The sequence below is a fragment of the Lutra lutra genome, chromosome 6, assembly GCF_902655055.1.
Source record: "Lutra lutra chromosome 6, mLutLut1.2, whole genome shotgun sequence".
NCBI classification, from domain to species: Eukaryota; Metazoa; Chordata; class Mammalia; order Carnivora; family Mustelidae; genus Lutra; species Lutra lutra.
In genome coordinates this window covers 98,477,283-98,494,896 of record NC_062283.1, presented here as the reverse complement: position 1 = coordinate 98,494,896, position 17,614 = coordinate 98,477,283, and the positions used below count along the sequence as shown (strand labels likewise).

Below are 17,614 nucleotides of genomic sequence, written 5' to 3'. Positions count from 1 at the left end.
TGTTGGTTGCTATGGTTTCCTTCAACCTATCCTCAATCTTTCCAACTTCCGTTGGCATTTCTCATTTCTATTATCCACCCTCCCCACCCAATCACTGTTGTTCTGGTGGCTTCATTTTTTTTTTTTCTCCTTATTTCCATTTTACCAGGGTTTGAGGAGAGAGTGGGAAAAAGAGCATATGTTCAATCTGCTACGTATAATGAGACATCATGCTTCTCCTGTGTTCTATTATTACATTTTCAACGCCCTCCAGGTCAACAGTCTGCCTCAAAAATGGATGAAAAACACCTCCTTTGTGGAATGTGCTCAGAGGTAGCAACTGCTCTCAACTCTTCTTATTCCCAGATATTTTTCTTCTTTGACTCTTTCTTGATCAACTTCTTCATGAAGGTACTGAAGGATTACCTTTACTGTCTGATCCTGTGGTACTTTATACACAATAAGTCTCATTCTACCTTCATAGAATCCTTGCCAGGTAGGTATTATTATATCCATTTAACAGACAAGAACTATGGTTTTGGAAATATTTCTCAGGAAATTCAGCTAGTAAGAAATGGAGTCTGGGCTCAAGTGGGGTCTGCTTTCATTTCTCTCTTTCTCTCTCTTTTTCTTTTTTCAGGGGTAGAAGGGCTGAGGGGGAGTGGAAGAAGGAGAGGGAGAGAGAGAATCTTGAGCAGGCTCCATGCTTAGCACCCTGAGATCATGACCTGAGCTGATATCAAGAGTTGCACGCTTAACCAACTGAGCCACCACAGTGCCCTGCTTGAATCCTTAGTCTTACTTCTAAGCCGGCTGCTCTTTCCTGGGCACTTTGCTGCCCACCCTGAAGAGGGTGCTTGTGCTAGGTGGCTGCAGTACTTGAATGCCAAGTGTTTTGTGGAAAACATGAATTCCATGAGCCAAAGCCCTCATCTGCTGGCTTACTTCCATCTCCCAAGCACAGAACGATACTTGCCGTACTGAAAATACACAATCAATATTTCTTGAATGAATGAATGAATGAATGAATGAATGAATGAAAATGACTTCATTTAACTCTCAGAGCAACCTAATCAGTCATAACTCTAATATTAGAGTTAATATATCTGATATCAACCTTTTGTAAAAGGTTAGGAAACAAGTCTTAAAAATTTGGGACAGTCTTTTCTAGAGGATCACTCTTTCCAGAAAGTGTTGTTTTCATATCCATGAAATAACCCATGTTAAGGTGCCCACAGGGGCTGAAGGAGACTGCTGAGTTGGCTTGGCTAAGTTAGTCCAGAATTATTTAGCATTCATTCAACAAAGTATTAGTGAGTATCCACTGTGTATTACTGGGCTGCGAGATTTATATTCATTAACTCTCCTCCCATGTCTACAATAGCCCTGCCAGAGAACTCGTTGGCCTAAAACCATTTCCAAAATATCCATTTGTCCAATGAAGAGTTTGCTTAAAATTCAACCTCCGTTTGAGAATCTGGACTTCATTTTAGTGTCCTATATTTCCTTGGCATTTTGGAAGAGTTAAATGGTTTAAAACAATCTGCTCCTTTAAGGCCACTTCTAGCTTGATTTTGTATTTCTATTAGGTATTTACTGAACTTGCAGGGTTTTTTTTTAAATGATGGGATTGTTCCGGATACTTGAAAGTGCCTTATTCTATTTGACCTACTTTTGGAGAGTAGACTTCTTTTGGTCCATTGATGCAAAGCCTTTTATTCAGAATTTAAATGAAATTAAAACTTAATTTAATTTAATATTTATTTCCAGGACACCTGAACAGATGCAAAAAACTCCAAAGGGGACCGGATTTTACACGAATGGGTTTTTGGGTAAGATGTTCTCCAGTCAGACTGTGATGAGAAAAAAAAAATGAAGACAAAGACCTAGGGAATCAACTCACTGCCCTTCTCTCCCTCCCTCTTCTTCTTCCTCTCCCCTCACTGTAATCCAGGGAGGAGACTGGATTCCTCCTGGCTCCTGATTTTCATGATTCTAAGTGTTAAATGGTATTTTTCCAGTTCTTCTGAGTCACAGGTGTGGATTCAAGTGGGTCATTCACTGGATGTCTTGGAGGGAGGCTAAACTTCTGGCCACCTCTCTAACAAGCCTACCTCCTATTTATCAAAAAACCATGCCTCAAAACATCAGTGGGGCATGTGAATGGCTTCAAATGGAATGACTAAAATACCAAGAGAATTAGATAACTTTACAGCACCTGCATAGTGATTATATTAATTATGGCAACACTTATAATAGTTCAAACAAGTAGAAGAGGGGAGAACTTACATTCTTTCTGCCTACCTAACATGTCTTTGGATCAGAATTTGTGGACTTTGTTAAATGTGTTAACTATTTGAGCAAGTCTCTATTTTTGATAGGGAAAAATGGAATCAAAATTGTTCTGAGAGATTTGGGGGAGAGGTAAGCATTCAAGGATGACGCAAGAGTAGCTGAATATGTCAGGGGCGCCTGGGTGGCTCAGTCAGGTAAGCGTCTGACTCTTGATTTAGGCTCAGGTCATGATCTCAGGGTTGTGGGATTAAGTCCCCCATTAAGCCCCACACTTGGTGCAGAGTCTGCTTGGGGGTCTCTCTCACCTCCTCTTCCTCTGCCCCTCCTCCTGCTCAAGCTCATGCACACTCCTCTCTAAATAAACAAATAAATAAAATCCTAAAGTTCAGAAAGAGAGTGTTCAAAGACTATATTTTGTTGCTTTTAAAAAAAAAGATAAACAGATGATTATTGGTAAAAAAAAAATGAGTAAAGTATGATTAGCTTTATTTCCATATTTGGAAAACTATCGGAGTGTCAACACAGTGTCTACAAACTTCCAGCAAGAACTTTTTTTAGAATTCCTCTGACATTATCTGGAATAAAGGCGAAGTCCTTTTGCTGCCACAGTGCTTTGTGGGCCACCAAGATCATCTGATCCTTGTCACCAGTCTGTCCGCATAGATTCTGACCCGTGACTCTGAAGCTGACTTTCTCTGAAAACTCACAGCTGGCTGGTCTGGGCATAACAAACCAAATGTCCTTCCATGTTATAAAATTCTGCCACTCTAACTTTTCAGGTGTTTAAATTGTATTTTGGAAAGTATATCCACAGGGATGTCCACCAAAGGGGACTTCAAAGCGTTGTTGACTATGACAGCTGAGTTGGCCGTCTGATCTGTGCCAAGAGTCACATCAGCTGTGAGGACATTCCTGTGTGAAGCGTGTAGACTCTGGGGTCAGACTGCTTGGGTCCACACACTGGCTCCTGCAGATGATGCTTATGTGACCAGTTGTGTGCCCTCTTATCAGTAAAGTAAGGATTTTATGTGACTACTTCACAGGGCTGTTTTGAGGATAAAATAAGTTAAAATGTGTAAAAAGGGTGCCTGGTACCTGGTAAGTGGTATAGTTAAGTGTTAGTTAGGAATGTATCACTATCATTAGTATTTATGTAAAGTATGTGAAATATACAAGGCACTTTTTGGGGTTGCAATTGCATAGAAGTATATCTGTAGTGTGTACACACTTACACATACATACACAATAATGCCTTTTTCTAATCCTGGAAGTATAGTTTCTCAACGGTGCAATTTCTCTTCCTTTTCCTTTGCAACTAAAACAGCTTTCTCATAATCCCTGCCCCCCACCTTCACTGGTTTTGAAGATAGAAGTGTTACCTCTCCCTCCATCACAGCTTTTAATTTGGACAAGGCTAGACACGGGCCAGGTTTCTTCTGGTTTCAAGTTCTCTGTCTGCCATTTCAGATTTAGAGTGATATTTTACTAGCACCTGTCTTCAACCTGGTATGGATTAAGGACTAGACTAGAGCTTTCAGATGGATTATCATTTAATCTTTACAAAAACTCTTCAAAGGTAGGTATTACTCCCATCTTATGGATGAATAAAAGTGAGAATAGCGAGGTAAACTACCTGCTCAAGTCCACATAACTAGGAAGTAGAGAGCTAGAGATGGAACCTGTTTATTCTTACTCTAAGCTCCATTCTCTTCCCACTACTCATAATCCCTACCTTATAAAACAGTATGAATAAAATAATAATGGACAAATCCCACCAATATCGTTCCCTTGAAACTGTCTAAAAGATCCATAATTCCATAGGCATTTTTGTATATCTCTCCACCCTCCTTTAAATAAACCAGCTTTTTCTCTAGTACTCCATCCATCCATCCATCCACCCATCTATCCATCCATCCATCCATCCAACCATACATCTATCCATTCTCTCATCTATCTATTGATCCAGTCATACCATCCATTTATCCATCTGATCACATATTTTTTGTTTTATTTTAATTTTTAGGTTTATTTTTATTTATTAGAGAGAGGGAGGAAGGAGGGGAAGAGGGAGAGGGAGAGAGAGAATCCTCAAGCAGACTGTCCACTGAGCATGGAACCCAAATGCAAGCTTGATCCCAGGACCCTGAGATCATGAGCCAAAATCAAGAGTTGGATGCCCAAACGACTGGGCCACCCAAGTGCCACTATCTAATCACATATTTGTCCATCTAATTATCCATCTATCTATCTATCTATCTATCCATCCATCCATCCATTCTTTTGCTAATTATCTACTATGTTTCAGGCATTGTAGCAAGTACTGAGAAAATCCCTGTCTTTAAGGAGGTCTCAGCTTAGGCAAGAGGATGACATACAAATTAAAAATTGCAATATAATGTGGTGAATGTTAGCATATTGTGGTCCTTACAAGGTGTTCTCAAAATTCAGGAGAGGTGGGAGGGAATTTCTAACTTTTCATAGGGCATATTTTCAAACTGTGATCCTTGGTGATTTAGAAGGTCAAGAGCTATGTGCAAAGTCTTTTTAGAGGGGTTTGTGACCAAGGAAGCAGAGAGGTAAGAGTTGGAGGCCTCACAGAGGAGTTTTAACTGTGTTAATGTCTGAGCTGATGAAGAGTTTGCCAGGAATCAGAAGGGGAGTAAGACATTATAAGCAAAAGAAACTTTATGGAGGACATGTGTTGTGATGAGCCCTCGGTATTATATGCAACTAATGAGTCATTGAACACTACATCAAAACCTTATGATGTACTATGTGCTGGCTGACTGAACATAATAAAAATGAGAAGAAACTATAAGAGCAAAACTACAGACAAATAATTTGCTAAGATTCCAACCTAGAGTGCCATTTGAGGAAGTAACAGGAGACAAAGCACCTAGGACAGGTGGTTAGGGTTCAGATAAAGAAAGGAGCAGAGTATGAGGCCAAGAATTAATTTTCAAGGAAGTTAAAAATGTTTTCAAAAGCAGTATTATAGTTCATCATAAAATTTATTCCCTAGTGTCATTAAACAAAAAGGTAAAGGTCCTTACGGTCCATTTCCAGAAACTTGTAACACATTCTCCATCTTTGGGGGTAAATTTGCATTCAGGAGTCGAGCTAGGAGCTTGTTTCTGGGGAATAATGTGTTCTGAATTCCAAACAATGGCTTACAAAACTTCTAGAGAGAAATGAGGCCGTGAAATTGGCTCAGTGGCATAGCCCCTTAGTGACACGTCTGATGCTCAAATATGGGCCAGGGAAAGGGGATATGAACATTTGTTTATTTTTTTACTCAAAAAGTGGCAGGGAGCTTTTTGGAAATATGTATTACGTAATGGTAATGGGAGTTAAATTTATGATACAGGTTTCACCTGGGAAGCATCTGCAACACTGCTTTTATTTTCTTCCCAAACCTTTGTGGTTGAGATTAAGTAGGTTAGTGAATTAAGATATCTATATCTTAATATATATATCTTAATTAATATATAATATCTTAATTATATATATAATTATCTCCTAAAGAGGCAGCTGGTGTAAACTAGAAGCATTTCTATAGATTCCAAGGCTCATTTACCATTCTCCTTAGATAGGACAGAAGCGATGTTTCTAAGCCTAATAATCCCCCTTTCTGTCCAAGTTAATCAATACATCTTTTTGCATCCTCCAGCACAAAAACCCAAATGTGCTTCCTTTTCTAAAAGGAAGCCTCTGTCTTGCTGGGATTCAGAGGACAGAGTCCCATGACACAGTTTGCACTCAGTTTTTGGCATCTGAAAAACCCTTTCCTTTTAAGAACTGTGGGTGACCAGTCAAGAGGGAAGAGTGTTTTGGCATTTGTGTGGAGAATCTTACCTGCCAACTGGGCTGCTCGTAACCTATTGTTTCTGAAACCAGGGGAAGCACATGTAACAAGGGCAGGCTTTGTACGGTCAGAACGGTTGTGAGGAGCACCAACAAGCGGCCGCGTCTGCCCCTTTCCTCCCATACCAGCTGTCCTCGGCTTCCCGAACACTCTCCTAGGCACGATTGTTACCTCTCAAGACTCCTATTTCAGATTTCCTCTCTTTGTTAATACCACAACCCCGAATCAGACTGGCATGCTAGCGCTATGCCCTCAGTCCCCCATCACCTTCTCTGCTTCACTCTGGGCATCAATCTTACCAAAAAAGCTGAGGGCAAACTTAACGAGGTGGACCAGGTCACTATGTTCAGACTGCTATTTCTTCTAGGATTCCTTTTCATTATTCTGTTGTCCTTCAACAAGCGTGCATCGGGGATCTGCGGTGCCAGGCACTGTCCGGAGCTTCTCAGAGAAGATGGTAAGCAGAATAGACTTCTGGAAATAACCTGCCGGGCCTCCACGCATGAAAGCCCAGTCCAGAGTTGGAGAAGGAGCCAGAACAGCCTTAAGGAGCCAGGCTGGAGGGCTCAGCCTACTCAGGCTGCCAGGCCCTCAGACCCTTGCTCATCACCACCGTAGGCTTCTCTTTCCTTTCATCATCTTTAATGGACAAGCCTAACCTCCTTTCTCATTCAAAAGGAAATCAACTTCACACTATAATATACTGCTGTAACCGAGAAGACCCAAACAAAGTGGAGAAGAAAACAGCAGGAGGCTATTAAATGCTACATCGTTCATCAGATGGTCCCAGTCCCCTGAGGCTTATAACAGGGAGTACATAGTTACATCCTTCATTCTTAGCATGACTGGAAAGATTTTAAAATAATTGCATAGATAAGCAGAGGTTGGAAAAGCGCTGGCTTTTTAGCAGTAAAAACTTTTCTTGGCTCACAAAACCGTGTTAGAGTCTTGATGTCGTGGCGATGGCGGGGGCGGGGGTGGGATCTTTTATATAAATATCTACATAATTCTAGGTATATATCTTATATAAACGATAAGTCATGGAAACCCGGCAAAATCTGGCAGAAGAGCTCTGAAACAGCGGAGGCTTTCTGGCCTCTCCTGGAATTTTGAGCAATTCCTCGGAAGCCCGGAGCCGCCCAGATGCTGACAGTTACTTTTTACCTGGTAGCTACCGTCATCCCCTCCCGAATCGTCCCACCTAAGGGTCTGAAGCCCACTTCCACACCGAAAAACAGTTTTAAAATTTGAAAATGCACATCCTACATACCCTGCAGTCCTGGTTCTCCATGAAGGGAGCTGCTGTGTTGCTATCAGGCCATACGTTCGAATGTTCTCCGACTTCCTTTCTGACTCAGATCGAATGAATCCGCAGCACTGATGTAAGGCTCTTAATGGGAATCTGTTTTCAATTCAGGGCAGATGTGGGACACTCTTGTAGCTCTAGGGATTATCAACTTTAAAACAAATCGCCTTCAGGATGATAAGTCAAGAGGCAGTAACTGTTTCCTGAGGCCTCCTTGGGGCTCCTTCCAGATGCTTAACATATAACACAATAACTATGTCACAAAAAGCAGGTTTTGCTCTCAAGGCTCTCAGACTTTAAGACAAAGCTCGCAAATGATCCTCAGCAACAAAGCGTGTGTCTACGTCACAGGACTTTTACACAGAAATTCGGACATTTTAATAACACACAAAAGTGATCAGAATGTCCCTGTCCCCCCTCCCCCCGCAAACTCTCTCAGCACTGTGTTTGGTTCATTGAGTCTAGTTTTTCCACACGTTGAAATTAAATTGTTCTGGTTCAGAATTTTCTTGGCTCAAGGAAGGGAAGGGGAGGACTATTCCAAGACTTCCACAGAGAAACATCCAGAAATCAATTTAACATGATAAGTTTAATGTTCTAGAATTAGTATCCATGCCGCACAAACTGCTTGTCTCTTGGAGCACCCTCTGTTCTGAGACCACTCTGTGGGCTTGGCCCACATGCCAGGATTGTAGATGCAAAAAAACACAGCTAGGGTTTATACTTTAGCCCAATTTAATAACCCTGAGAAGAGGCAAGAAAACCCCCCCCCTAACTTGTAAGGACTCTAAAAGAAAATCTTAGGATTTTAAAAGAAAACCTGACTTTTAATTAAAGAAGTCTTACATAGAACTTTAAAATATTAAAAGTTAGGGTGCCTGGCATTTCCCCATAGAGCACAAACAGAGGAGTTTAGGTATAAGGAACATTAGCGAGGTGTCAGAAAATAGTCACATTAAATTATATATTTAGAAAACACAGTCTGTTCCTTAAAATTAATATTATGAGAGTGCCTTAGCAAAACTATATCATAAAATATTAAGTCACCCACCAATGAACGCTGGGGCTACTCTTTCTCTTATCTTTGTGGAGCAGGAGGAATTAAGCCTCCAGTAGCTCATATGTGTGCTAAATAACCATAAGCAGCATTACAAGGGGGTGTTAAGTATTCTGGATGGGACCTAAAGAGACGTGTCCCCAGATCTCTTTAACTGGGGACCTCTGAGCAAGCCACGGCCCAGACCACAGCTTCTTTGCAAAGAGACTGAATTAGGAAGGTGGCTTCTAAAATACACACCTCAACCATCAGTTCCGATGCGTTAACCAAGACCTGGTAGAGCAGAGGTAAAGGCCTTGCCTTTCTTTCATTTTCAAGAGTAAATCCTAATTGCCACACAGCTAAAATCTGTTTTCTACTTTGAAGCATGTATTTATTTTCATGGCAAAGCCAAGTTTTAGCTAAGCAGTTGGATCTGAAGGGTAAAGAAACCTACTACCTTATACAAATGAGACCCCTAGATTTTTGTTTTCCTTTGGTTTCATAGGCTTCCTGGGAAACAATGATCTAAGTGATACTCCAGAATTCTGATCCTCCTCATGGGCATCAGTAATGTACTTAGCATATTTATTATGATTAGTTAATTAAAAAAATTAAATGGGTAAGGGAAGTCAGATGTTGTCAGTGAGGCATGGGTAACTTTGATAGATGCAAAGGTGGGGATGTCTGGTGCAGGGGGTAGGTGATATAATGTGGTAAAGGAATATGGAGTTCATCTGTGGAGTCCAAATGCTAGTTCCAGGGCTGCTACTGGGTGCTTCTCTTTCCTAGGCCTCTGAATCCTTGTCCTTACAAGGAAGGCATTGGTTTCTGTATCCTCTTACCTGCCTAAATGATCAAAGGAGAAATTCTGCCCCATGAAATGTCTCTTGGATTTTGGAGTTTGACTCCCAGGAGCACTGAAGCTATGACTATAAATCAGAAATTCTGTACGCACCGGATAATAATTGTAGACTAGGCAAAGATCTAGAGTTAACCTGTGATATTTTCCTTTTCACAACTGTGGGAAGTCCCTACCTACCTATAGAAAGGAGCTCAGGAATACCAGTATAGTCCTGTTACAGAGAACGTTATAATAATGAGGGTTTTCTTTCCATAAACCTTCCCAGCTATGATTTGGTAATATATGAACATTTTTTTAAAACTAGGCTCCACGCCCAGTGTGGAGCCCAATGTGGGGCTTGAACTCACGACCCTGGGATCAAGACCTGAGCTGAGATCAAGACTTGGACGCTCAACTGACTGAGCCACCAAGGTGCTCCTAATATATGAACATTTTTTTAGAAGTTATGTTTAATATGGGTTTTGTGGGCTGAATTGTGTCTCCCCCAAATTCATATGTTGAAGTCCTAACCCTAGTACCTCTGAATGTGATCTTATTTGGAGATAGGATCTCTACAGAGGTAATGAAATTAAAATGGGGTCATTAGGGTGGGCATTAATCTGACTATAAAAAGGGAAAACTTGGACACAGAGGTAAGCATACAGGGGGAACACCATGTGGTTTGAAAGATAGCCCCTCTATAAGCCAAGGAGAGATGCCTACAACAGATGCCTCCTCCTAGCCCTCAGAAGGAATGAACCCTGCTGGCACCTGACTTTGGACTTCCAGCCTCCAGTACTGTGAGACAATACATTTCTGTTGGTTTAGTCCATCCTCTGTGGTAGTTTGTTATAGCAGCCCCAGCAGACTAACACATTGGCATCCTCTGAACAATGATGGAGCGTTATGTCTTGCGTCCTACAGTGTATCAAATGCTCACATAAACAAATCAACTACTGTAGAGATGAAGAATGTGAGAGCTGGAAGAAATGGGCATTGGGAATGGCATGACAATGGGGAGAGGCCATTAATGGTTCACAATGGGGAAAGGCCATTAGTGGCAATACAATTTTAGCTTAAAAAAAATTCCTACTATCTGGGGTGCCTGGGTTGCTCAGTCAGCTAAGCGTCTGCCTTTGGCTCAGGTCATGATCCCAGAGTCCTGGGATCGAGCCCTGTATTGGGCTCCCTGTTCAGTGGGGATCCTGCTTCTCCCTCTCCCTCTGGAGCTCCCCCTACTTATTCTCTCTCATTCTCTGTCAAATAAATAAATAAAATCTTAAAAAAAAAAATTCCTACTATCTTTCTGCTCTCTGCCACCCCCCCAAACCCTGAATCCAACATACAATATAACACAGAAATGATTCAACAAAGCAAACAAAATACAAACACATGTTAAACCCAAAGAAGCTAGGCATGCCTGGGTGGCGCAGTTGCTTAAGCGTCCAACTCTTAGTTTCAGCTCGCGTCATGATCTCAGGATTCTGGGATTGAGCCCCATGTCAGGCTCTGCGCTCAGCATGGAGTCTGCTTAAGACACCCTCTCCTCCTTTCCCCTCCTCCCCTTCCCCCTGCTCTCTCTCACTCTCGAATAAGTAAATAAATCTTTAAAACAACAACAATAACAAAAACCTAAAGAAGCGTGGTGTGGGGGCACACCCTTGGGAATACCCATGGCCCCCTTCTCAGTCTGGGCATCATGTACACTGACTCAACATAAGAGTTGGGGCCACGCCTCTAGTGGCTGAACCACTCACTCCAAGCATGGATAATACACCCTTTTAGGAGTTAGAAGGACTTTTTCCCGAATACAAACAAACACAGCAAGAATGTACTGTTATTTCATATCATAAAAAGTTAGGCTCCATTGGTTCTCTCAGTGAGAGCACTTTTTCAGAAACAGAAGGAGAGGCTAAGGAATGGGGATGGGGAATGCACACTAAAACAAGCAGTATTCCATGAGCAAGCTGATATGGTTTCCAAAGATAAAATTCAGACTGGATCCAGCATCATTTTTCCCAAATGCCTTGTCTGGCAAAGTTTGTAAGAGAGCAAATTTTACAAAGCCATTTTAAAGGAAATGCAAATGTTCGGAACTTAGATATTCATTAAAATCAATCTCCATTATCTTTCTTCTTAACAAGCTTAGAATTAAACACAGTCTCAACATACTGACAGTATTTATGGCTCATACAAAGCCGAGACAAAGGCTGGACTCAAACAGTGCAGGAAATAGGAAGGAAGAAAGATTTTCAAGTTCATTACGTAGGCCAGGCAAGTGGATGTGGCCCCAGAGAAAACGGGATTCTGCAAGACTTAACTTTTCAAAGACAGTGCTAGAATGTCCAGCGGAAACTAATAGACCAGGGATTCTGGCAGAGTTTGATGCTTTCAAAATAGTGAGGAGGAGTGGAAATACCTCTTGCCGTGCACACAGTTGAGCTGAGTTTGGCAACTTGGACATCAGCAGTTAATTAACTTTTCTTCCTTCATATTTGCCATAGTAGCTTGTCTGAATGTTATTTACATTAAACCTGACCTACCTAGCTTTCCCAGGAGAGTGAAAAGTAATAACGTAGGCTTTACAGAGCTGTGCAATATATCCTTTTTGAGGGACAAAATAAATACTTGGTTACGTCTGTCCCATTCCCATTGTCACACCAAAACTTGAGTTTATTATTTTATCTCACAATATTCAAGTATTTGTTCTCAAATCAAAGAATTCTTTCAACGCATGTCTTGCCATTCCAAATGTCTTAATCAAGGAAAGTTTTGAAAAACTGAAAATCTTGTCTGTCCGTTAAGATTTCCTGAAACTCTAGAAAGGGGTCAGTGATGATTCTGGCAATAAGAGAGCTAGTAGTTGTATTATTTACTCTTGACATAGTTGGTTAACACACGTTTGCCTTTTGTTTTGTTCATGGGATTCATAAAGTTTCACATGGTTTAGAGATGAATCAAGTGTGAAGACTTTAAACAATATTCCTTCCAATTCTCAGACTCTGATCCAACATAGTGTTTCTCATACTTGCCTGCTGAGAAGAGACAGCTAGGGGTGCTTGTTGAAAATACAGACTCCCAGACCCTTCTCTTGGAAGCTGATTCTGTGGGAATGGAGGGACTCTGGGACTCCTTATCACTGTGCTAGTCTGAAAAATACTTGATTCTCTCGCTCTTAACCTTGACCAGATATTAGAATCACATTGGAGGGGAAAAAAATAAAACAAAACAGTACTGAGCCTGGGTTTGACTCCTAGAGATTCCAAATGTATTAGTCTAGGGTGTGGCCAGGACATTGGGATTTTTAGAAGCTTCTAGTTGGTACTAATGTGCAGGTAGGGTTGAGAATCACTGATCTGATGGAAGTGACAGTCAATCCAGGGAAACATGTGTGAAAGTAATATTTATTAAGATATTCGAAGTGTATCATTTGAATCCATGACAACCTGTTGAGATGGGAAGAGTGAACATTATCTTTCTTTTACAGACCAGGAAGCTCAGTGAGGTAAGTGGCCAGATGGAGGTCCTACTGGAAGAATTACTGAACTGGTGAGATTTGTCTGAAGTCTTCCACTACCTCACCTGTGTTTCTCTGCTCCTTGCTTGCTCCTAGCTGTTACAGTCTCCCTTTCAAAACAACCAAAACAAGACTTTTGGTGCCCAGAACTTCTCTTACTGGAGCACTGTTAGGAATGATAACACTAACAACAAGCAAAGCAGTGGCTAACATCGGGTCCTTTCTAGACATGGTGCCAAATGCTCTGCATACACAATCTTAATTGCCTCAAAGATGCCATAAGGTAGGTTATTATCCCAATTTTACAGGTGAGAAAACTGAGAGTAAGTAACTTGCCAACTATGCAATACTCTTCTTATTTTATCTAAATCTCTTCTTTTCCTTGCAGCCAACCAAATTTCAGCAAGTGGCAGAGAGGAAAGAATCTGATAAAGTAATCCAGAGAAAGCTATTACGGATAATTATAGCTTGTACGGCCACTCCTAATATGGGGATTAAATCTTTTAAGAAACTTCTAGAGCCATTCAAAAACATGAGTATCTAGCACTCGATAAGTTCAGTTGGAGAAATCATGGATTGTTAAATTTTTTTTTTTTTTTTGAGAGAGAGAGAGAGAGAGCGAGAGATCGAGCTTGAGCAGTGGGAAGGGCCAGAGTGAGAGGGAGAAAGGAAATCCCAGGCAGCCTCCAGGTTCAGTGGGGAGCCGAATGTGGGGCTCAATCTCACAACCCTGAGATCATGACCTGAACTAAAACCAAGAGTTGGATGCTTAACCAACTTGAGTCACCCAGGCACCCCATGGATTTTTAATTCTTTACTACCCACTTTGTCTATGCCTAAGGTTAACCCTGATTTCCCAGATATAGTCATAGACACTGACTTGGCATCAGAAAGCTTGGGTCTGTGTCCAAGATTCTTTTTTTCTTTTCCTCCTCTTCTCCTCCTCCTCCTTCTTCTTCCTCTTCTCCTCCTCCTCCTCCTCCTTCTTCTTATTCTCTTCCCCCTCCCCCTCCTCCTCCTTCTCCCCTTCTTCCTTCTTCTTCTCCTTTCCCTTCTCCTTCTCCTTCTTCAGCTTTGGCAGCTTCAGTCAATCCCATCCAGGATGGTCTGAGAGGATCAGGCCCAGCTAGAACATCAATCAATATTCTCCAATCTATTTTTTTAAGGTTTCCACAATATTGAACTTATTTTTTCCCCAGCTATGTCTGTTGTTAGTGCTGTTCTGGTCACCATTTCTATTACTACTACAGAGATAAGTTATATCATACTATCCATGAAAATGAAACACTACATTGTAGATCATTTTACTTATAAATAAAATGCTTCATAGAGTGCCTGGTACAGAGTAAGCACATAATTCTAGACATCATCACCACCATCATCATCATTAAACTTATTACCTGTTAGATCATAATTAATCACTAATAGTGCAGGAAAAACTTACAGAATTATTAATAAGTGGCCCTAACTGTGCACTTAATCCTTGACATGTACAGAACTTGCTTTTATTATTTCAGTATCCGGAGCTCAAAGCAAATCAAGTCAAGAGTCTGGTTCCTAGACGTTCAAGAGGCATGTGCCTTCTGTTTAGCTACATAAAGTCTTTATAGAAACTAGGTACTATTTTATGATGCCATAAAGCAGAGAAAGATGTAAAAGAACAGAATCTCTTGATTCCTTCAACTTTGAAGACTGTCCTCTGGGGTGGGAATCCTAGCTAACTTTGTAAAACGTGTGGTTATGTAAAGAGAGTATGTAAAAACTCTTTTGTGTGTACTACAGAGAGAGTAAGGCTGCTGAGTCAACCAACAGAAGCTTAATCTATCCATCACCTTTTATATAAGTCTCGACTTAGTCAACAAATGTTAACTGAGCAGTTACTACAGGCTGGACGCTGGGAATACAGTGATGACCCTTATGAAGCATACTTTTTAGACAGCACACAGACAAAGGACAAGTACACGAGCAGATCAGTAAACAATCACTGGGCTAAGTTTCAAAAAAGAAACCAACAGCCAGCCAAGCTAGTGACTGCTGGAACAGGTACCCATTTCAGACAGAGCAGTTGGGAGGAGGGGACATGTAAGCTGGAAGAATGTGAAGAAGCCGGTATTCTGAATATGGGAAGAAAGGCATTACAGGCAAAGAGAGTCATAAATGCAAAGTCTCAGGGCGGGGGGAGATGGTTGGTGCACTTAAGAAACTGGAAAGGTCAAGTGTAATTGGTGTGTGGAGAGCATGAGAGTGGGGGTATGACCTGAGTCACAAGGCTCTTCCCACGGGCCCTCTTGGGAGATGATAAGGGGTATGGATTTCATTTTAAGTCCAGTAGGAAGCCGTTGAGGAATTTGAGGCAGAGAAGCTGCATGATCTGATTCTTGCCTTAATGTAATTCCTATTGTGTGTGGAGAAAGGAGATCGCAGACAGTGATGACCTTTTTCTTACCAAGCCAATCCTTGTTAAAAAGGCAGAACTTATGAAGTAATCTGCCTGTAATTTTAAAGTGATCTTACATGGACATAATCCTTCATACTTCTGTAGGAATGGTAGTTCTTGCCCTCTCAGTGGGACAGCTCTAGGGGTATGTCGACAACTGAGCGTGAACCTGCCCAGCTGAGGACAGGATGGCACCTCGCCACGCTTTGTGTCAAAATAAAAGATAACAGAGTCCTTTCAAATCGCCGTCAGTGAAGTGTATGTCTTCGGCTCCCTCTTTCATCAGGGAGCGGTGCTGTGTTGAAAGTGAAAAAGATCCAGCCACATGCGACCTCATTAAAGTCCCCGGTGGAGACCGGGACTGGGATGAGGGACTGGGACGAGACTTCCACACTTCCTCATTCTGGGAAGGTAACCGGACACAAAACACGCAGGTGCCCACCTAGGATAATTGGCTGGCATGCCAGTGTCAGTGCCCCTCACACCAGACCTTGTAGCATCCCCAAATCCTGTTCATAACAGTTAACACATTCACGCTGTCCCTGAACCATCTCAGAATTCACCTCTGCGTCCTTATGCCATCTTCTCATTCCATTGTGCAGACAGAGGCAGGAAAACGGTAACGTCTCGTATAACGCAGAGTGGAACACGTAGAAATGGGACAACTGACATACCTTTACGGCTCTGAAAGTCCAATTCTCTTTAACCCAGAGATCATTTTCTTTTCAGGTTTCAGTTCAATGCAAGGCCTGTTTCGATGGTTGAGTTATGAACTCCGAAAATGGAGGCTGGTTATGGAAATGCAGACAGACGCCTCCCGGCAGCTGCACGGCGGCTGCACTACTGGGCACCGCGCGAGTCGTCAGTTTTAATGAGAGCTGTTAATATCACCTCCATCGGAATGGTTGCCCTGGGCTGACTTTCGGGGCTGTGCACAGGTGCTCTTGGCCAAAAATGTAATGTAGGTTATTACATTATCAATGAGGCACAGATGTGCTTTCTGTCTGAGCTCAAGGTGGTAGTCCTGCCAAGTGCATAACTCTTTTAGCGGGCCCAGGTCTGTTTGTATCAAAATGCTGTTCTAGCTCAGTGAACCTGAGAACTGCCTTCTGCTTCCCCAGGACATGAGTTTAGAAAACATGCCTAAGAATGCAAGAAGGCTGGGCTCTCCAAAGGCAGGTATAAGCTTTTTTAAAGAGAAACACGACGTAGCCTACAACCTTTTGCCTTTTTAGTGAGGGCTTCAGCCACTGTGAATTCATTCTTGGACTCATCAGGGTCTCCCTGGGCATCCGCCCTGGACCAAGTACCCTGAAGACGTTGAAGATGAACCTGCCAAGGAATCTGCCTTCAAGTGCCCTGCAGTGATCTCTCCTGTTTCTGATCTCTTCCCACTTAAGAATTTTCTCTCAGGATCCACGTCTCCACTGCCTTTCTCTGAAGCTCGAGTCCTAACATCATGGCATTTTTCTACAGAGTTGGTTGTTTACCTCATTTTATATGCTCAGAATCTCCTTTTTCTGAAGCTTGAAATCTCCTTTCATTGACCTTTTCATTATTCAGTGTGGTCTTTGGGATCAATCTGATTTGCAACCAGATTTCCCCCAAAAGTTGCAGCGGCCAGCCCCGCAGTTAGCCTCGCATCCTACTTCAGCACTGCCCAGCCCACATGGGTGCCTGGGTGCTGAGAACCAGCCTTGAGGCCCCAAGGAGCCTCCACCAACGTGCCCCTGCACCTGCCTATGTTCTCAGTGTGAAGTCACCCCGTCGCGGGTAGAATAGTGGCTCCAGGAGGCAAAAGGGGTTCTCCTCTGTGTCAGGCAGCGTGTTGCAAATTGACCTTGACTTTGAGAGTGAAATTGCCTTGCCATCTGGAACGTTCATCTCTTGCACGGGAGCGAAATGGCGAGAAAGGAGGTCAGTACACTGACCACAACACTGTCCCCCCTACCGTCATTTCAGTTTTAAACCCAGAGATGAAGAGACACAAGTAACATACTGTGTGTGTGTGTGTGTGTGTGTGTGTGAGAGAGAGAGAGAGAGAGCGAGCTTGGAAAAGAGGACAGTGTTTTGGGGGACATCTGAGAGCACCTAGCCAAGGAAAACATGAGAACAGCACAATCAGGACCTAGCATTATACAATCCTTCTGTTCTTTAGCTTGCTGTATACACCGCCCCCCACCCCCCACTGTTAACCCAAGATGGCAGAAGGATCCTGAAGATAAATGGGTGCTCTTCTTCTCCATTTCCTACGCACCCCCACCCCGCACCCCATGCCTGACTTCATTCCCTGCCCCCCTTCCCTTATTCCCGTTCCTTGTTTGACTGATGGTTT

General features: G+C 42.3%; 1 protein-coding gene across 2 annotated transcripts in view; it reads right to left on the bottom strand.

Moving 5' to 3' along the window:
* Positions 1-17,614, bottom strand: part of SASH1 (SAM and SH3 domain containing 1) — a 315,208-nt gene that overhangs the window by 250,740 nt on the left and 46,854 nt on the right. Inside the window, exon 1 of one of the 2 annotated variants that reach the window (XM_047732172.1) lies at positions 7,410-7,481. The exons of the other annotated variant lie outside the window; for it this stretch is intronic. Within the exon in view, the coding sequence (XP_047588128.1) occupies positions 7,410-7,430 (21 nt within the window). The 5' untranslated portion in view covers positions 7,431-7,481. Of the gene's footprint in view, positions 1-7,409; positions 7,482-17,614 lie in introns of those variants that run through there. 2 annotated transcript variants of the gene reach the window in all.